Raw genomic sequence first — 21,414 nt, 5'->3', positions numbered from 1 at the left:
TATTATCGAAAATAATTCCTTTCAGTAAAACAACAAAACAAGACAATGTCTTACAAGACTGGGAAGTAAAAGTATAAAGGCGTTATAGTAGTCATTTTTTAAAATAAAGTTATCCAGTGGAGAAAAAAAACACTAAAATTTTCAAAGTTATTGATTTTCATTGTGAAATCAGCCTTCCCAATCCCGAAGACAAACAATAAATGACACTACATTGTTTATTGCAACTATAACCACAAAACAATCATAACTATTTTGACTACTACTTCATACAGATTGAAATAGTTTCTGTCTACATTCTGTAAACTCGCAAAACAGCACAAATAAATATTGCCGATAGATGGGTGCCAATCTTGATTGACTGGTCTAAAACTGCTTGACAGGGTGCTTAAAATACTGCAAAAAAATTTAGATATTTTACACACAGACACACACACACATATGTGTATGTGTGTGTATATATATATATATATATGTCAGTGCTGTTTTTACAAGTTTGCAAAATGTGTTGTTAAGACCATCAAGAAGCCACAATAATTTGATAAACAACAATCAAACTGTATTGGAGCAGACAACTAGTGGTAATGATGTCATGGCGGTGTTTATCACTCTGGGCAGTAGAAGGAAAGGCAAAAAAGCATGCAGACTGAACATCTTTGCACAGTGTGGGGCAGGAAGACAGTGGGTTGGGAAGGTCAGCAGGCAGAGAGGCACACATCATGCTTGCATGCAAGTGATTGACATGCAAGTTTATTCAAACACATATAGACATATGTGTTCAAATCAGAGTTACCACGTGGGAGGCATCTGGGGGGAGGGGGGGGGGGGGGGGTTTATAGAGGTGTTCCAGCATGCAAGCAAAATTTTTGCCACAGACACTAATAGCTAATTGATTGCTCCAAAGTAGGACTCTGATTTGGAAAGATGAGAGCAGTCCAGGACTAATTGCCAAACTTCCATGTACCTCGGTGGCCTGCGTTTGTATTTTCTCAGTCTCCAGCTTGAGTTTCTCTCTCTCTGAGGAAAGCTCTGAGACCAGGTTGCGGTAATCTACATTGTTACGTTCACTGGCCTGCAGCTGCAGCTCCAGAGCAGTAATCTGGGAGGAGAGCTCATCATTAATTCCCTGTTTGGATCTCAGGAGTTCCTCTTTATCATGTCGTGTTGCCCTAAGTTCCTCCTCCAGCCTCAGCTTCTCTTTGGTCTGGGTTTCTGACATCTCTTTCAGCCTCTGAAGTTGAACAGAGTTCTCATTCAGTACTGTACTCTTCTCCTCTATAGTTCTGTTAAGGCCCTCATTCCTGAGGTTTGCCTCTTTGACTCTGGCCTGCTCCTGAAGGAGTTGTTGCTGTAGGGCCTTCAGCTCGGCGCTCAGCTGTGTAACGTGCTCTGCAGAGGTCTTGTTTTGTTTCTCCCTCTCTGACGAAAGCTCTGAGACCAGCTTGCGGTAATCTACATTGCTGCGCTCACTGGCCTGCAGCTGCAGCTCCAGAGCAGTAATCTGGGAGGAGAGCTCATTATTAATTCCCTGTTTGGATCTCAGGAGTTCCTCTTTATCATGTCGTGTTGCCCTAAGTTCCTCCTCCATCCTCAGCTTCTCTTTGGTCTGGGTTTCTGTCATCTCCTTCAGCCTCTGAAGCTGAACAGAGTTCTCATTCAGTGTTGTACTCTTCTCCTCTATAGTTCTGTAAAGGCCCTCATTCCTGAGGTTTGCCTCTTTGACTCTGGCCTGCTCCTGGAGGAGTTGTTGCTGTAGGGCCTTCAGCTCGGCGCTCAGCTGTGTAATGCGCTCTGCAGAAGTCTTGTTTTGTTGCTCCCTCTCTGACGAGAGCTCTGAGACCAGGTCGCGGTAATCTACATTGCTGCGCTCACTGGCCTGCAGCTGCAGCTCCAGAGCAGTAATCTGGGAGGAGAGCTCATCATTAATTCCCTGTTTGGATCTCTGGAGTTCCTCTTTATCATGTCGAGTTGCCCTCAGTTCCTCCTCCAGCCTCAGCCTCTCTTTGGTCTGGGTTTCTGTCATCTCCTTCAGTCTCTGAAGCTGAACAGAGTTCTCATTCAGTGCCGTACTCTTCTCCTCTATAGTTCTGTAAAGGCCCTCATTCCTGAGGTTTGCCTCTTTGACTCTGGCCTGCTCCTGGAAGAGTTGTTGCTGTAGGGCCTTCAGCTCAGCACTCAGCTGTGTAATGCGCTCTGTAAATGTCATGTTCTGTCTCAAGCTTCTCTCCAGCTCCTCCTGTAACCTAAGACGCTCTTCTTCACCTCTCTTTTCTGACAAGTTGGCATGTTCTTGGTTCTGGCGTAGAGTGGTGATGGTGCTGATATACTCTTTCATGGCCATGGTGGTGCTTTCCAGCTCTGTTTCTACCTGCCTTCTTCTGGACACTTCCTCTTGGTTAGCCTTCCTCAGATTCTCCACTTGGCTCTCCAGCCCATCTCTCACAGCCTGGAGGTCCTTCATGCGTCCTTGTAACCTGCTCATGTTCTGTTCTACTCTGCTTCGCTCCCTGCTCTCCCTCTCCAGCTCTGAATGCATCTTCCGAAGCTCCTTCTCACACTCCCCCAGTTGGGTCGCAGCCATTGATGAACTGGTTAGCTTCACCTGCAGCTGGGCCATAGTCTGTTCAAGTACACCCTGCCCTTCCTCTGTAGTTTTCCTCCTACGGGTCTCCTCATCCAGACTGTGTGTGATGTAGGCCAGCTCCTCATTCTTCTCCTGCAGAGTCTTCATGACTTCAGACAGCTCCTCTGAATACTGTCTGCTTTCCTCATCTCTCTGCCTTGCTAGCACCTCCACCTGACTTTCCAGCTCTCTCCTCCTGCGGCCTTCCTCTGTGATGACAGCACGCTGACTGTGAGCTTCTTCTTCTGCCCTCTTCCTTTGTTCCTCAGCCTGGCTCATAGACATTCTGAGCCTCCTGAGCTCCTCCTCCAGATTCCTTCTCTCTACCTCCATCCTGTCATATTGCTGCTGGAGATCGGCTGTATCCTCCTCCCTCTGGGCTGCCAGCTTCTGCATATCTGTGCGGCTGATGTGGATCTGGGATTCGTAGCTGAGCTTTAAGTTATTGATCTCCGCACTATATTGGCTCCTTACCTTTGACATCTCTTTCTGTAGCTCCTTGATCCTCGCTGACTCCTCAGCCAGCTGCCGCCGCAGCTGTTCAATCTCATAATCCTTACTTGCCCCACTCTTCTCCACCTCCACCTTGGACCAGCTGACTGTCTCCAGCTCTTTCTGCCTCTTCCTCAGCACCGACTCATACTCCTCCTGCTGCGTAGCATAGCGCTCCTCTGCCAGTCTCCTCTTCCTCTTTTCTTCATCAAGCAAGTAGTTGAGACGTGTCACCTCATTGTTGAGGTCCGCCAGCTGGCTCTGACTGGTGTCTAGGCTCTCCCTAGTGGCATTGCACTGCAGCGCAGTGCTTTGCTTCACCTCCTCCATCGATAGCAGCTGGTCCTGTGCTGTGGACAGCTCCAGCTGGTAGCGGGAAACAGCATCTTCCAAAGATTTGTTCTTGGCACTACGGTCTTGCACGTTCTCCCTCAACAGGCGAAGTTCTTCCTCTAACAGGTCAATCCTGGTGTTACGAATCTGCAAGCAAGACAAAGCAAAGATGTATACAGAGGTACTTTTAAGAACTTAACTCAAGTACATTTCACTGTACTTGCAATAAAAAAACTTGACCACAGTGTACTTGAATGATTGATTCAAATGGGTTCAACTGATTGTGGAATCATCCAACATCCAAAGAATATCTGTGGTTTCCTTAAAACTGCATTACTGATTTATTTATGTTTTTGCCACTTGGGGGCAGTGCCACAAGCTGCAAACACAATTGACATATTATCACCTCATAAACACTAAGTTGATATGGTTTCCCAAAATACTGGCCAATGTACATATCCACCAGACATGAGGCTATGTTAGATTCACATGAAGTCAAAATTCACTCTCCTTTTAGCCCTTTTTTAGTCTCCATCGACCTCTGAGGAAAAATATCTGGTTCATTAGTTTCTAACAGCTCCACCATCTTCACCAGCTACTGTAGTAGTTAACTTTTTCTGTCTTCCATTTGGTAATGGGCAGGTAGTATACAGTTGGTATACTGGAGCTTTTTTGCTGAAACAAGGATGTGAGAGGTGACACTAAACCAAAACAGTAGGGGTGTAAATCACCAGCTTCATCACGATATGATATTATATCGATTTGTTTGGATGACGATACGATGTTTGCCGATATCACAAAGTCTGTCACGATACGATTTTGATTCGATTCGATTCAGGAGCCTGCGATCGATATGACGCAATAACATATGCCCATCTAACACAATCATTTACATCAACTCACAAAAACAACTAGAATATGATTTGACCATTTTATTTCTGAGCTCTGTTTGTTGTTTGAGCGGAGGCGCGCAGACGTGCTATGTGAATTTCAAAATAAATGTGTATCTTTAAGATGACGATATGGATCGATGTTTTCATTTTGTATCGATATAATCGGGTCGTTAATCAATGAATCGATGTATCGATGTGGATCGATGTATCGTTACACCCCTACAAAACAGTAAAGTTGCAGGCCATTAAAAGCTCAGGGGAACCGCCAAATCACATGAAAACTCTCTGTGGGTTCATCACTACAATCAATTACACAGTCATGTTTTCCATTCTTAATATAAAAATGTTCATTAGGGCAGCTTTGGTATAAAAAAAAAAAAAAAGGTTGAATTTCCAACGCTTCAAGACATGTTAATGCAACTCAGTGTTAACTCAACTTTCAACTAACTTAAACTAATTTAGGTTATTTTAACTTAACCAATGGGGACAATGAACATTTATTGGCATCATTATCATGTAAATCTGACAGTGTATTATGGATGGATGGATGGATGGATGGATGGATGGATAGATAGATAGATAGATAGATAGATAGATAGATAGATAGATAGATAGATAGATAGATATGATGTACATCAGTACCTAAAAAATGTACAACATCAGTACCTTGAGCTCCTCCATGTTTTTGATCAGTGTTCCCAGGAATCTGTAGTAGTCATCAGAATGAGTGAGCAACTCCATGTAACGGGTTTGCAGTTGTGTAGCCTGAGACAAAAACAAGGCAAACTCAAGGTTTAATTTAGATGTAACATCACTTTCCTTCACACATTCATAAAAATTTCAACTATTAGATTATAAGGGGAAAAGACTTTCAGATACTAGCTGGTCACCATATACCAAAAGTTGTTTCTGTGTTTTAATGAGAGAAAACCTCTCCTATTAGGTTTTATTACTTCCAGATTAAGATCCATCGACGGCGACTTTAGCATTGTCCTTTTGATGGGGATGTTGAGCAAAGTCTCTAAACCAGAAGTGTAAGAAGCCAAGTCTGTTTCATAGTCCTGTAAAACAAATACGGTCATAAAATGAATTATTTTGAGAGTTGAGTGTAAAGTCTGTAGACGATATGCATGCCTCCTTACCTTGATAGAATTCACACAGGCTTCATTTTCCTTCAGCACACTCTCCACGGTCTCCCTCTTTGCTTTGATTTCTGAGTTCAGAGCCTTCAGAACACAAAAATATAAAGATGTAAGGTGACTTAAAACACATGGCCATAGACGCAAAACACAGTAACCAAGTTAATCAATAGCAACAGCGGGCTGAGCAGGAGACCTTCTGGTTGTTAATATGGTCGGTCAATGCTTGGATGCTCTCTATCTTGGTGGCCTGCAGGGCGTCTTGTTTTTTCTGTGTGGTATCAATCCAGTCAATAAGGGACGTGCTGGTTTGCTTGTAGTGCTCCAGCTGAGGCTGGTATCCCTGCAAATCTAGGACTCTGGACAAGGAAAAGAAAAAATTCAAAATATAGCACCATGTCTTCAGCGAGTTCAGAGAGTTCCCTTTTACACAAAGTTCTGATCTGACACAAACTGGTGTGAAAAGGTTGTGCTGTCTCTCAGGCTGTAATAAATGGTTATTTTCATTTATTTGTGGAATGTGACACTTTGATGTAATACTTGACAAACTTGGCTTGAATATGGGTCATTGGTATAAAATAGATATAATAGAGAGGACAGCATACCTGGTGTCAATCTGCCCTTGGATTCGTCTCCAGCGGTCTGACAGCAGATTCACCTGATCAGTGTATTTAGATAGCATCATGTCACACCTGTGAAAAGGCCCACCCACCTGGCCATTCCAGTGGGTGGCCTTGCCTAACTCTGCCTCCATGGAGGTCAGAACATCCTTCTTCTGATCCAGCTCTGCATTAATATTCTAAAAATCAACAACACACAGGAGACACCAGTCAAATGTGACATCCCTGACACTTTAAAGGTATTTTTAAAGAATCATAGCAAATAGCAAAAACAAGTTTCAGGGACTTTCTTACTTTTTAACACAAGCTTTTCTAACTTAAACTGATGGATAACCACTGAGGCACTGAGCATTAACATGCACTGGTATTCTGTCCCAGAAGAAAAGGCTGAACTGCTTACTTGTCTGAAACTCTTTTATCTTGCTGAAAAACTGCAGTGATTTTTGCAAAAAATGAGAAAATGTTACCTTCAGGGTCATCATGTAATCCTCCACTTCACTGGGCGACAGAGACGTGGTCTCTTTCTCTGTCAGTCTTGCCTCATAAACTTTCACTATGTCTTCAGCTCGTGCCACACTCTCCAGCATATCCCTTAGAGCCCGCAGCCTGACAGAGAGAACGATATGATAAAGGGGTAGACAAAGTAATTCCAGAAAAATGTGTCAATATGTCAAAGCAGCTTCCTTTACAGAAGACAGTTTTGATCATCATAGTTGTGATCTTGTGTATATGAAATTTAATCTTAGCTTCATCTTGCTATGAGATCTTGATCTTAGTGAGACTTTTGAATGACAAAGCTTCAGTTTGTTTGGTTTACCGCTGTAGGTAAGCTGATGAGCTGCTCTCCAGACTGCCCAGTCTTTGGTTGATGACTCCAAGCTCACTGCGGAGGAACTGGGCTTTATCTGCATCAGTCATGCCATCCAGCTCCTTCAATATACGCTCCCTCAGACGTAAGTACTCCTCACGCATCAAATCGACATCATGCTGCACCGTCTGCAGGAAAACAGTTATTGCAATGAATATGGGGAATTAAAGTTTAATCCTGCAAATGTTTTTTATATTATTGGTTTATTGGTCTACCTCTAACTGAGTGATCTTGAGGCCACAGTCGTTCATCCCATCATCTCCAAGGCAGATGTGAACGTGCTGACTCAGCATGTCCTCTGCACCCTCCAGCCTAAGTCTGAGCGCGTGCAGCTCAGATAAGCTGAGGGAGGATGAGGAGGCAGGGGAGGCAGAAATAGTGGTGACATTCACCTTCTTCAGTGACTCTGGCTTGATCACTTTTACTGAATTGCTCTTAATATCTGTTTTCTTCTTTTTCAGCTCCGCTCTTCGTCGTTCTTCTTCAAGTCTCCTGGCCTCCTCTTCACGCCTCCTGGCCTCTTCTTCACGTCTCCTGGCCTCCTCCTCAAGCCTCCTGGCCTCTTCAAGCCTCCTGGCCTCTTCACGCCTCCTGGCCTCTTCAAGCCTCCTGGCCTCCTCTTCCAGCCTCATGGCCTCTGCTTCAGCTGCAGCATGTTGTTGCGGCTGCTGTATTATGATAAACTGATGGTGTTGCTGCCCGGGTGCTTGTTGTACTTCTATCTGTTCCTGCTGTGCAACTGTGAGTAGACACAAGATATGTTTTTTAGTGAAGGAATAACATGATATTGTGGTTACATAGTTTGACTCTCATAATAAGCACTATTTGCATTCTCAAACCCTCAAGCAATAGTTTCTCTAATACTAAGTTAGTATTATAAGAGGACTTCACATTGAAATATTGAGTCCAGAACAAAGAGTGGCTTGTACTAAACTATGTGTACTATTCATTTTTCTCAAATTATGACAAATTTAATAAACAAGTTTTTGGCACAGATAAAGGGATTTTAAGGGCTTCTTAACAATGAAAGATATGACTTTGTTTTGAACATTTTGGATTTTCTCTTTATATATTTGATGCGGTTGCAGATATCAAGTGTTATCAATAAAAATATAGATGTAGAAATTGGGCAACATTGGTGGTAAAGTTGATAAAAAAAAAAAAAAATTTAATTTCAAAAATCTATTATATTCTCAGGAACACCGTCCTCTTGTTAACTGCTGCCTTTTGCTGCCATATCTTTCTTTTATTCTAATAAACTCACATATTATCACCTGTAAATCATAATGCAAATCTAATGATTTAGGGGAGGGTGACATTTTTTTGTAGCACTGACTGTAGGTAGGCAGCTGCACCACCAGCTGGTCATAGTGGGACTGGGCTCCAGTGAACTGGTTCTCGATCATCCTCTTGTCCTCATCACCAAACATCTGGGAGCCGCTGCTGTTCAGTCTGAACTCCTCGTAGTGAGTCTCCAGGCTCTTGATAAGTTTGCGGTATTCCTCAGGACGCATGCGGGACAGCTGAACACACACACCAACATTATGTTTGATTTACCAACATCCGCAACCAAAAGGTAGATAAAACCCTTCAATTATAATAATAATTTTGAAGACTTTCTATTCTGACTTCAAAGAGTTTATTCCTCACTTACCATGCTGATGGTGAGGGAGTTGATTTTATTGATATCCATGAGGCAGTACTGCCAGGTGATGAGACTCTTAACGTTGATGTACAGCTGATTCCAGATGGACAGGATGGCCTCATAGTACTGCTCATTCCTTTAGATTACACAGAGACAAAATTCAAACCTTAACCTCACAACAACAAGGCTTCTTGTTCCCAAAACAAACAATTAGTGCATCTTACTTGTTGGCCAGACTGATGCCGAGTGGGTTGGGTGGTGGTACAATCAGGCACACAGAGGGCACTGTCATATCCAGTCCTCCTGGGCCTGTAACTTCCCACTTACTGCGCTGACCGTTGTCCTTCAGGATTGCCTCATTGTCCTTACAGATCACCTTCTGTGAAGGCCAATGAAAATAAATGTCATCAATGAACTAGAATTACTGCCTCGCAGTTGTATGCCTCCGCGAACCTGTCAAGTTGCAGGTACACTTAACATCCATGTCTGTAAGAACAAGATTAGTGTCACAAATTCAGTGCCTGACAAAATGTCCCCCCTTCCCCCTTCCCCCCTTCACATGAGCAATGGCCAGAAAAGTGTTTTTTGAGAACATTATGACTTTGACTTTGTAGATATAAAATGTCATCACATTTTATCCTTGTAAACATTTGTGTGAAATTTTGCCATAATTAGCCTATGAATTCTTGAGTTATGGCCAAAAAGATGTTTTGAGGGCTTTGACCCTGACCACCAAATTCAAATCAATTCATCCTTGAATAAAACAGGACGTTTGTGGGGCGCCGGTGGCTTAGTGGTAGAGCAGGCGCCCCATGTACAAGGCTGTTGCCGCAGCAGCCCGGGTTCGACTCCAGCCTGTGGCCCTTTGCTGCATGTCACTCCCTCTCTCTCTCCCCCTTTCACGCTTGTCTGTCCTATTCATTAAAGGCTAAAAAGCCCCAGAAAATTCACAAGAATGAGATGGATGCAAGGTCGTGGTGACCTTGACCTTTGACCACCAAAATCTAATCAGTTCATGCTTGACTCAAAGTGGGTGTTTTTGCCAAATTAAAGGGAAAAAAAAATCCATCAAGGCATTCTTCAGATATTGCTTTCACGAAAGTGAGACAGACAAAGCCACAGTGACCACCCAACACTAATCAGTTCATTGTTAAGTCCAAATGGGAATTCACAGGAATGGGACAGACGGTCAACCTGAAAACATTATGCCGGGACCTGGCACAGAGGCGTAATATACAAATAATCAAATCCAGCTCCACAATACAAGTCATTTTACGATTTATAAATATAATTATATAATTAATCTGAAAAATAGAAACACATTGGACGGTTCTTGATCTTAGAGGCTTATATTTGAGAAAATAAGATTTAACTATTTCCTTACAGACTACACCCTAAATAAATATAAATTCATTATCAGTGGTGCCTATATGTGGCATGGTCCTTAGAAAACTGACCTGGTCTTGTTTGAAGTCACACAGTGCTTTGACGATGACGGGGCTGCTGCGCTTCTCTTCAGGGTTTCTGGGTTTCAGCCTCACAATGTTCTTGGACTGGCTGACCAGATGGTGAACCTGCCTCTTGTTTTCCATTATTCTCTCCTTCTCCCTCTGGAGGTAATTGAAAAAAACAAAATCAATACCAATAATAATGCAGATCACTAAAAGTAATTATACACTGTAGCTGTTCTGTAGTTTATTCAAACAGAAGAGAAAACAAAAAAAATCCAATTTTACAATGAAAAAAGGCTCAAATAAGAAGAATAAAATGGAGGATACACACAATAAATGAAAACAGTACAAAACAGCTAACCTTATGCCATTATATGAGAAATTTAAAACAAATAAGAGGCAGTTGTTTGTACCTCCAGACCCTTGAGTAGCTCCAGTAGGTCATTCAGTGAAGTGTTCTTGTCACAGGTAAACTTCTTGCGGACTGACTCATGTTCCTTCTGCAGGGTGCTGTATGTCTCATTGGCCTCTTTGAAGAACTGAGATATATAAAAAGAGATCAACAGGAATACATTATTTGGTTTCCCACAGTGTTAGTTTGTGGAAGGAGCCGTGCTTTTCTTGACATTAGTCTGTTAACATCAGGAAAAAAAAATGAACACACTTTCATGAAATATAATAATCAACTTTTAGGGGGGAAAGCACAAGCCCTCATCACACAGAAAAATCCCTATATTTAATGAGCCAGGCAACTGCTGGGACAACCATATGGTAATTTCATTGATCACAAGAGATGAGTAGTGTTAGGATTCAGCTCAGCACATGACAGTGACTGACTGATCACGTCATATGTGCCCTTTGCATTCATTAACGCCACTATGTGTAGAATCGCAATGTGAGGAGTTCAAGCTGGATCGGTGTGAGGGAAGCAGCATTCAATGTGCTGTCTGCCAAAGTGTCTTTTTTTGAAGCTATAAAATAAATAAATACATTTTAAAAATTCTGTGCACTGCATTAAAAAAATATATATTTAAAAAAATAAGTAGAGGGCACATTGGGACATGTGAGAAAAAAGTTCAGCACATAAAGTATAGGTGTGCAAGCAGTTCTAATGGACAAACACCGGGCTGAATCTTTTTTTTTGGAGGATTATTTTGTTTGCTTGTCACATTTTTTGCCTTTATTCAATAGTCAAGATATAGAAAGTGGAGGCAGGAAACATGAGGAAAGAGAGGGGTACAGTATAAAAATGTTAACAGATGAAATCAAACCCTGGACATTACGTTTTATGATACACAACTCAACTGCTGGGTCCTCAGTCCCAGTCGCCAAATTAGTTTGAAATTTAATCATTAGCTAAACATGCATTTGACCCTTAATTTAGCTCCATTTGGTCTCCGCAACCTCCTGAGGGGAAAATCTGGCTCTTTAGCCGCAAAATGCACCACTGTAATCACCAGCTGGTTGCTAACTGTGTCTGTCTGCCACCTGGTACTGTGCAGGTAGTGTTCAGTGAGTTTATCAGAGCTTATTTGCTGAAAACAACTGCACTCTGCAGCTGGAAATAACGCTAATGTCAATGAACTGGGATCATGGCCTATTGATTAAAGGCTAAAATGCCCCAAAAAAGATCTTAAAGAAAAAAAAAAGAAAAAAAAAGACAGATTGTACTCACGTAGAGAAAAAAAAAGAGACCAGCAATATTAAAACAAAGATGAGCGGCGCAATGTCTACACTAGTACACACGGCGTCTGTGGTCAATGTAGAAGCCTCATGCCGATCATAGTCGACACACTCTGCTGTGGGCATGCTGCACCAGACGTGTCGCGCCGTATCCGTGCCCCATTGTCCCTTAACAATTCCCTCTGGGTTTGTCACTACGAGCAACTCCCCTTTTACATTACAAATAGTAACTCAAAAATATTAATTAAAATGGCTTTAAGTTTTATGTAGTGCCATGTTACCTGGCTGTAAGCTGCATTCTCCTTCAGGTGAACATCAATGCACTTGGTGATTTGCAGGAGCCAACTCCACTGGGTCTGCAGAGTGTCCTTGTAAGCCTGAAAAAAACAGAGACAAAAAAATAGAAAAATTAAAGATAAGGCTCCTACTTATAAATGCACGTAAACACTGTGTATTGGTGTGATGGTAAAGGGGTCGGTTCACACCTCGATCTTTTCTGAAGCTGGATGGTTGTTCTTCAGGAGGGTGTCCACTTTGGCTTTCAGTTTATTCAGGTCCTTCTCTTTGTCCTCCAGGGCACTCATCAGTTGCTGTTACATAACAAGAGCTTCAGTAATCAGAGGGGACACAGAAAACACCAGAATACAGCTGGAGGAACGCTCTGTGGCTCCACAGGTGGATGATTGACTGCAGCTGCCAAAATCTAATGCATCACAGATGATTGCTCCCTTATGTGATGCAGATTGGCTTCATAAAAAAGCATTAGTGTAATTTAGACACACAGGATTGCCAAGAATGTTAATCGACGAGAGAGACGCTCTTAAAAGATGAAATTAAATGTGGATTTCTGGAGCGTCAATACACCAAAATGAACACCAAGTGTCTCCTGGCTCTCACTAAACTTTTTGTCTTTTACTAACCGAGTAGCTCTCCTGCTTCCGTGGGATGTACTGGTCGATGTTCTTGTCTCCCCAGTCAAACATCAGCTCCTCCTCCTCCCTGTCGTTCACCCACATGATCTCCTGGGATATCTCCTGAATGATCCGCTTCAGGTCTTGCAGCTGCTCGGTCCGATTAAACGACATTTGCTGGCAAGGGAGACGAGAGCATGTTTAGATACAACAATTTACCAGAAAATACTCAAGTATTAGCGAGTATATTTTTCTTTCACCTGCAGGCTGTCCCATTCCTGATCCAGAGCGTGAAGATTCGGCTTGTCTCCTTTCTTCATCTGTAGGAAGAGAATTAACTTTAGTATCTTAAAATGGCCTGGGGAGTTTGAAAGATGTGGGCGTTTACCAGTCAGGGTAACAAAAAGATGCTATTGTTGAAACACTGGAAATGTCAGATCCAGTGATTTTGGAGCTAAAAAATAAGGATATCATGATCGCTGGTGCTTCTGTTTTTATTATTCTTTCTTTAATCGGTCTTATGTTAGTCCCCTAGCCTCATACGAAACACGTACACTGGCTGTTGCTTTTAGAATAGATTTTAAGGTATTATTGATATCTAACAAAGCCCTGAGGCCTCCTTCCATGTAACTTATCTGATCTCTATTGCCCTATGTCCCTTCTCTCACCCTGAGATTGTCAGAAGCATCGCTCCTTGTCGTTCCAAGGGCCAGATTAATTCAAAAGCGGACAGAGCCTTTGCAGTCAGAGCTCCTTGACTTTGGAATGACCTGCCTGAGGAGATCAGGGCTGCAAACTCTGTCTCATCTTTTAATGCACTTTTAATAACCACCTTTTTCAGAATTGCTCTTCAGTGAATTCACTTGTGTTTTATGACTTTCCCTGTGTTTTACTATGTGCCTGGTTTTTGGCTCGTAGTTTGTTTCATTCTCTCAATGATTTTAAATGTGTTGTTTTATTGTGAAGCACTCTGTTTTGAAAGGTCCTTTACTAATAGAGTTTATTATTAGTATTATTATTAGTATTATTACTATTATTATACATACTAGATCACTGAAGTTCAAATACTATATCAACTAATACCCCTTTAAGTGTTTTCTCTAGTGTATGTATATATAAAATGATTTGATATTTGAGGATTTCTGAACAATCTGAGTCTATTTTTCATTATTTATCCTGTTCCTTATACCAGAAAAAAAAATTAATGACATACCAAATGATTATCTGTCCTTGTGTTTTGGGATCCAATCTAGATCCATTTAATTACAATTTGTCTTTTATTAAGAATTGAATAGAATTTACAGTAGAGCCTTCTGGGGAGTTACATTATGTGCTCTCTCACAAATTATGTGGGACTTCTGTTGCAACATCACTACATGTGCTTTCAGCCCAGCAGTAATGCTTAATGTGCAGACTGAACCCACCAGGTCATCTTTGGCTCGCTCAACCTCGGCACTCCTCTGGATGGAGCTGTGAAACCTCTGGTGGCTGACGAGCTGCTGATCGATGGCTGCAGGATCGTCTCCCCAGGATGCAGTTTCAATCAGACGCTGAAACACAAAAATGATAATTGATCAGCAGAAACACACAATAAGAATAATGGTGCAGCTGACAGTGTTTACATTAGGATCATTTTGAGGCAGGTCAGAGAGGGAGTTTTAAGGGTTTTTACAAACATTTGCGTGATATGCACTAAATGTCACCAGCAGGTGGTGGCAGAGATGGATGGAAGTTGGATCAGGGGATGTTTTTTTTCTGTCTGTAAATTTATGAGCCTCGTTAGAAAAAACATCTCCGAAATCTACCACAGGAAAAATTGGTCTGAGAATTAAGGACAAAACCTTCTTTTAATGTGTATTCCCCTACAGCGCTTCCCAAAAATTCTTGCACATCCTCTTGTGTGTTCTTGTTTGTCTTTAAATTCATCATAAATTCATTATTTTTCATTTTAAATTTAATTGCTTACAAGCAATGTCACTTCAATCCAGTGTGTGTTACAACACACAGCACAGGAATGCTTTCATGTCCAAACTCTGTGTGAACAGTATCCTGGTTTAATGAGACCTGTCAGTCAGTTCCCCGACACTGTTTCCTCCTTTTTCTTAAAGTGACACCACACAAAGATCTTTTTATGACCTTGAATAGCCTTACAAAAGTAGCTGTAAAGATAGACATTTTAAAGCATCAAGCTACAGTAATCACATTGTTCTTTTTGCAATAACTGTGTTTTCATTTCTTGAGGTTTGTTTGCAGATTTTATCAATGCATATGATGGATTTTTGAATGCAAATTGCGAATGAGACTAATTTTATTGATAAAGAAACGATTATTCTGGAGGCTCGTTCAGTGTCTCAACAGGTAAACGAGCGGCCAAGAAACCGCAACATCGTGAAGAAGTGAAATTAAGATTTTTTTAATTAAAGGAACAATCCACAAAAAATGTAAACAAAATTGTCATCATCATCGACCAATAAAATGACAAAACTAAATCTGAGTTTTAAAAGTTTTATCATCAAATCCTTCATCAATAATGAATAATCAATCTCTCCAACTACGCACGTAAGTTTACTGTACCATCAATATGTACTATATGTAATATATAGGCCTACTGTACGGTCAAAAAATGCACAATGACTCAACGGGCTCAGGGGGCCCCTCTGCATGAAGTCACTTTTAATGACTTTGGATTTCTTGTCAAAGGGTTTCCTCATAATTTTGATATCCCAGCCCAAAAAGTCCTAAAACAAAAATAGTAAAACTAGGGAAATAGCCTAAACATTCACTTTGAAGATGTCATGAGAAAAAAAAACATCATGAAACATCTTAAGAAAGTGTTTCCATCCCCTCCGTTTGTCCACAGGACTGCAGATGTGTTAAGTGAACTAGGCAATTTGGGCTCCTCAGTTCTGTGGGGAGAAAGAACATCATGTTGTACCTGCCTACAGGGGGTAGTAGGGCCTTTTATGCATCTGGGCCCAGGGGCCCATTGTGTCATAATCCACTTATGACATGGCAATTAATCAGGTTCAAGATCATTTTAGGTGTTTAATTTAGAACTTAATGCCAGATATTTCCACACTTGAAGTAAGGGTCTGCCATATCATCTCGTTCAAGATAGTACCGGTAGTACTTATATGTGAATGTGCAATACTTATCATAGCATAACAGCCTGTCACAAGTTACAGCCTGATAATGTGAGAAGAAATGGTAGAGCATAAAGGTCCAAGTGGGGGGAAAAAACAACTCAATCATTTAAGATTTTTGCTAAAAGAGAAAATCACAAGGGTACATTTTTTGGATTTGGGAGCTGTTTAAATGTGTAATTTGTGGTAGATTTTACTTTGTTGAAGTATTATTATTATTATTATATACAGAATCTGAATCTCTCTCTGAGTTACTGCTGTTATTTATAAACTAAACAGAATCTGAATCTCTCTCTGAGTTACTGCTGTTATTTATAAACTAAAAAAATGAGAGATCATTTTTTGTTTAGTTTTTACTGAATATTTGGAGGCAGACTGTTAGGTTGACATGTAAAACTATATCATTTATTTTCTTGCAATTCTATGTTCTTAAATTAATACCTTGAAATATTTCAATATTATTATATATCGCTCACCCCTAACTTGAAGCCATGTTTATAGTCATCTTCCAGATTTATTATCTGACATCAAGTGCAATGTGTGTGTGTGTGTGTGTGTGTGTGTGTGTGTGTGTGTGTGTGTGTGTACGCACACCTTTTGCTGTGCAATCCAGCCCATAGCGTCTTGGAAGCTCCTTCCGCCCTCCTCCCAACCTCCAGTGCTCCCTCTGGTGCTCCTCCTCCTGTGCATGCTGCCTGTCATGGCCAAGTGTACGCCCTTCAGCTGGTCTTTACAAATCTCCAAACTACGGATTAGCAAGAGAAAAAGAAAATTGGCAAGACTTGCATGTCACAGACAGAAATTTTTTAAAAGTGAAATCAGAAGCAAAGACAGAAAGGGAGGAGTCCTTCTTACGTCCTGACTACGTTTTCATTGGGCTGTCCCATTTGTCTCAGGTCCATCGCGCAGCCCTTCAGCTGCTCAATGGTCTCTTTGGCCTTCGCCATGTTGCGCTCTGCATCACCCGAGGCACTGCCCTGCATGGCATAAAATAAAACATTGAGGGTATGTACAAAACCACTCTGCAGGAACAGAAACATACATCCATACATTTTCCAGTAAAAAGTTTCTGTCGATGAAATGTGGGAAAAATTTGGGATTTTTCTGTTTGTAAATTGAGAAAGAACCAAAAACTGTTTTGACACTTTTATCCAATTTATTTCATGTCTACCAAACGAAAGTATCTCATAGTGTGTTTCTTCTTTTCTTGGGGTTTCTTTTTTGGTCCTATGCACGTGTCATTAAAAATGTATCATGCAAAAACATTGTTAATATTTTTAACTGGTGTTTTTTTTAAACATATGACATAGAGCCAACACTTCGTCTTTGTTTCTTATAACAAATGCAGCACTTTTACTTTACACTCAATTTGTCAGTTCTGTGTTGATATGCCAAAACTGTCAAAATCCCAGGGAAAAAAACAAAGACCTTGAAAATTGATAATTTCATGACTTAAAAAAAGAAAAGTAATAGAGGCAAAATTCAGTATTTGACACATTTCATATGATGAGTCAGACGTTTTGCACTTCTGGTAAACTCTTCAGAAAGACAAATAATTCACTAGAAGTTGGCAAACATGAAGCTGAGGGGGCGTGTGTGCGTGTGCGCCTAGATGTTTGCAGACTCACTCTGACAATGTAAAGCTGTAATGGATTCATTGACGGTTGAAATGTCGCTGAAGGGGCTTTGGCTCCAAAAAACAGATCCACCACAGAGATAAACAAAATGCTCTCATTATCAGCCTGGTTCTGTTACATCTTCTGACTGTCACATTAGAGACTCATTCATCAAGTTACTCAATTTACGACCAAACCACATTTCTGTCATTCTCTTTGTATCTTGTACCAACAGAAGTGAAGCTGCAACACAATGCTTTTCCTTTTTGAAATAAAAACCTGCAGAATGAGCTCTGACCCAGACTATTATCTGCACTACTGAAGGAAAAGAGCCAGTAAGTGGGGTTAAAAAAACAAAGTATGACTCACAGACTGAAGGGCGTATTCGGCTTTCTTCAGGTACTCCTGGCACTGGCTCTGCAGGATCATGGCCCTCTGGTGGATGGAACCACTGCAGGGGGCAGCAGAGTAAACACCAGGTTCTTTACATAATAATCTTCAGCTGCATTATTTGTATTAAAGGCATATCCAACACAATATTACAGTTAAAGTCATCAGATCACAACCTCTCTACTGTGTGATGTAATGAGTTGTACGCAGTTTCACAAAAGGCTGATTTTCTCCTCTCAAATTGTTTCATTAGAATTTTTCTGTCAGTCAGTATTTCACAAAAACGTTAGGCAGACTTGTGGTTTCTTCTTCTCTTGTGACCAGGTGTGCACCAGACAAATGTTTGGGGCACCCCGCCAGAAAAAAAAAAAAAAAAAAAAAAAGAGAGAAGGAGCCCCCCACAGCCAATCCCATTAACACATTTTGCAATGACAACTCTAAACCCCCTTAAACCTCCCATAAAGGCATTATACAGTGCACTGCTGCCCCCCCTCCCCAGGAAAAAAACTAGGTGGGGCCCCTTCTAGCTTCTAGGATCGCCACTGCTCGTAACCCCTCAGATTTATTCTGTGGGAAGCACTAATTGAGGGCACAGAGTGAATGAATGTCCTGTCCTGTGTGTCACATACAGCATTGCATGTATTTGAAAAAACACTTCAGCTTTGGGCTCACTTTCTTTCCTAACAATTTCCTGTACGGATGTTTATCCAACTAAAAATGTCTTGGGAGTTCTTCCGCAAAGGTCCATGTAATTAGGCACTAATAACAGAATAAAAATACACATGATACAGTTGATTGTGTCCCACAAAAAGTGATAAAATTGTGTATTATTAAACATTTGGAATAGTTGTTTAATTTTATTTGTTTTTACATTTGCTAACTTCACAAGCATAGAAAAGGAGGCAAGATGGACTATTTAACGAGTCTTTACTTGGAGATCTATAAGACATTATGTTGCAACTTCATATGCTTCGGTCAGGAACGTCAGAAATATCTAATCATGTAAATATAACTGCTATTCTTTTGGTCTGAACACGATGTTAAAATGTGCATTTGTGCATTATTACACAGTAGTAAAATTGTCATTATCATCATCATCATCATTATATGTAGTAGTTACACTGAAAACATAGAAGGTTAGGTTGGCGTCTCTGCCTGAGGGCATTTACTGGATTTTTAAGGCTGATGGGTTTTGATATTTGAAACTCGATAATAACCGATATCATTATATAAGTCAATATCATTTTTCTTACATAAATGTGAAATAAAAAAACATTTCTGAAAAGGATCTTTTATCAAAAAGGTTAATGTTTCTGAACAAATCAAACATACGGTTGGCATTTCTGTGCTGCAGTGTGTAACATATCTTGCAAAACTTCCCCAGAACTAACACACACTTCCACAAAACAAAAAGGTGCTGGATGAAAAAAATGGAAAGAGATCAAAACATCTGCATGCTACTATTATGTAAGTTTTTGACCTCAAAGACCTTTGTCAGTGCATGAGGATAATGACGTAGCTGCCATAAGCTAATATCGGCTGATACATGGGCCCAGATTTATCCATGTAGTTCTAGTCATTACAAAATAATTGTGTGACTTTTTCCTTTGAAAAGCCTCAACTCTGTTTTTTTCTCTAATTTCACTATAATCAGAAGACCTTAACAAATACCTGCTAATAAATATCAGAATCTACATTACATGAAATTTAAGACAATGATTGGACCCGGATATTAATCAACATCTTTTATCGTGTCAAACATCTTGTGATCATGTTGACCACATGCTCTCTGCCCTTTTCTACAGTAGGCTACCACAGTGACATATTTACCCTGTGGATGATAGTATGGAAGGTCTGAACTTGACACACATGTTTCTGCAAGAAGTGAGTGTTAAGCAGTTGCAGAGGAGGGGCCTTGGCAGTTCAGTGTGAGCTATAAATCAAATTCAGTGTCTCCCTCCAGGGTGGGAAACTGCTGTGCAGAGAGGAAGCTGAAGTACAATTCAAAAAATCTGCAAAATACATCAGCTTTAATAAGACCTCATTTCGACTGTGACACATTGATTCCAGTGCAGCCTTGTTTTGTTATCACTGTGTATTATTAATGGTGGGATAAAAGAGTCAGGTGACGTGGTGACTCCTTCACCAAACAAACTATGCATGCACAGCAGCCAAATTCGTTGCAAACTTTGTATGCAACCTTTCAGTTTGAATGGAGACTGGAGACAACCACTTTATGGAGCATTATGTCATGAGGCACAGCTCCTAAACTGATGTAAATGTCAGGTTATTTCAGAGATCAGAGCTTTGACATTTGCAGAGGAAGAGCATTTCCCTGTAATCAGGATCCCTGCAAATGTTATCATGCGTTTGGTTGGTAAATTTGATGTCTGAGCTGCAAATACCAGAGCTTTTATTCAGCGCAAGGACCATTGTGCCTGCTCAGCGTGTGCAGGGGCGAAATGAATACTGGGATTAAACAAGCTGTCATGGTTAATATTTAATAGCAACCAGCCTTTCAGACTGACGTGCATCCTCCCTACAGAGAGGGCAACAACATGTCCGTCTGGTTCAAGCAGGGGCAACAAGTGGCTGCCAGGAGGGCGCAGATTAAACAGTTGTAAAATTAACCAGAAACTCAGTTCATACCTTATTCCGCCTCCCATTCCGCCCGACATTCCGCTCACCATGCCGCCCGACATTCCGCTCACCATTCCGCCTCCCATGCCGCCCGACATTCCGCTCACCATTCCGCCTGACATTCCGCTCGACATTCCGCTCACCACCATACCGCCCGGCATTCCGCTCATCATACCGCCCGACATTCCGCCTGCCATCCCGCCCGTGGAGGACCTTGAAAAGGAGTAGGTGTTGTATCCGTCCATGTAGGGGTCGTATCCATTACCGCCTCCGTGCAGGACTTCGCTCCGTTCGTAATACGTCCCCCCGCCAGTCAAGTCGCCTTTGGACCTGTTCAGGCCCTTCTGAGACCCGTATTGACTCATTGTGACACGGAGACGGTAGCCGAAGCTACTCCGTGGAAGCTACCGAGGCAAACTCAGCAGGCAGGTAGGGTGTGTCTCTCTCTGTCCACCTGTTCTCCGCGGTCCCTCCGGAGCAGACTGCAAACAAACTGTAGGGGATGATCGTTTTTGGAGGCTGGTGACCACACCTCTCTGCCCCTCCCCAACCTGCTGAGCCAAAAACTCCTCCCTGCGCCACTCCCCTGCTAACTCAGCTGGAGGCAGAGTGTGTGTTTGTGCTTATGTCTGTCTATCTTTGTGGGGACCAACGTCACTTTCAGACAAGTGAGGCCATCTTTGAAAAGTTATTTAAAAAAAAAAAAAAAAAAAGTTTGGACAGTAAATAGGCTACATTTGTGATAGTGTGGGGGTTAAGTATTTTTTAAAAGTTACTTAAACAAAATAGTGGGGACAGTTTTTTTGACACTTTTTCAAAATAATACATTGTGCAAAGTGAGGACAGTGAAAAGTGACCAGTGAAAACATTGTCTGGTCCTGACTGCTTCAAAGAGCTGTTTGAGAGTTGCTTTTAAGGTTCAAATAAGGATTATATTAGTTAGGGTGTGGTCGGGCAGCAGTAACAGTGG

At 41.4% G+C, this 21,414-nt stretch overlaps 1 protein-coding gene across 2 annotated transcripts in view; it reads right to left on the bottom strand.

The window, feature by feature from the left end:
- LOC126396445 (desmoplakin-like) overlaps window positions 1-20,924 on the bottom strand; it is a 29,187-nt gene extending 8,263 nt beyond the window's left edge. Inside the window, exons 1-23 of one of the 2 annotated variants that reach the window (XM_050054533.1) lie at window positions 20,454-20,924; window positions 17,784-17,865; window positions 16,654-16,775; window positions 16,393-16,543; window positions 14,080-14,205; window positions 12,916-12,975; window positions 12,665-12,832; window positions 12,230-12,334; window positions 12,026-12,121; window positions 10,475-10,600; window positions 10,068-10,220; window positions 8,835-8,989; window positions 8,620-8,746; window positions 8,302-8,488; window positions 7,181-7,704; window positions 6,915-7,093; window positions 6,565-6,703; window positions 6,083-6,276; window positions 5,674-5,836; window positions 5,481-5,564; window positions 5,292-5,399; window positions 5,005-5,103; window positions 962-3,592 (exon numbers count right to left, since the gene is read on the bottom strand). In XM_050054533.1, the coding sequence (XP_049910490.1) occupies window positions 962-3,592; window positions 5,005-5,103; window positions 5,292-5,399; window positions 5,481-5,564; window positions 5,674-5,836; window positions 6,083-6,276; window positions 6,565-6,703; window positions 6,915-7,093; window positions 7,181-7,704; window positions 8,302-8,488; window positions 8,620-8,746; window positions 8,835-8,989; window positions 10,068-10,220; window positions 10,475-10,600; window positions 12,026-12,121; window positions 12,230-12,334; window positions 12,665-12,832; window positions 12,916-12,975; window positions 14,080-14,205; window positions 16,393-16,543; window positions 16,654-16,775; window positions 17,784-17,865; window positions 20,454-20,809 (6,135 nt within the window). In that variant the 5' untranslated portion in view covers window positions 20,810-20,924. The remainder of the gene's footprint in view (window positions 1-961; window positions 3,593-5,004; window positions 5,104-5,291; window positions 5,400-5,480; window positions 5,565-5,673; window positions 5,837-6,082; window positions 6,277-6,564; window positions 6,704-6,914; window positions 7,094-7,180; window positions 7,705-8,301; window positions 8,489-8,619; window positions 8,747-8,834; window positions 8,990-10,067; window positions 10,221-10,474; window positions 10,601-12,025; window positions 12,122-12,229; window positions 12,335-12,664; window positions 12,833-12,915; window positions 12,976-14,079; window positions 14,206-16,392; window positions 16,544-16,653; window positions 16,776-17,783; window positions 17,866-20,453) is intronic. The other variant, XM_050054534.1, reaches the window with a different exon arrangement.
- Window positions 20,925-21,414: the final 490 nt, after the last annotated feature.

This window comes from Epinephelus moara, chromosome 10, assembly GCF_006386435.1.
Source record: "Epinephelus moara isolate mb chromosome 10, YSFRI_EMoa_1.0, whole genome shotgun sequence".
Lineage (NCBI taxonomy): Eukaryota > Metazoa > Chordata > Actinopteri > Perciformes > Serranidae > Epinephelus > Epinephelus moara.
The sequence above is the reverse complement of the archived record's forward strand: the minus strand, read 5'-3'. Positions and strand labels throughout refer to the sequence as shown.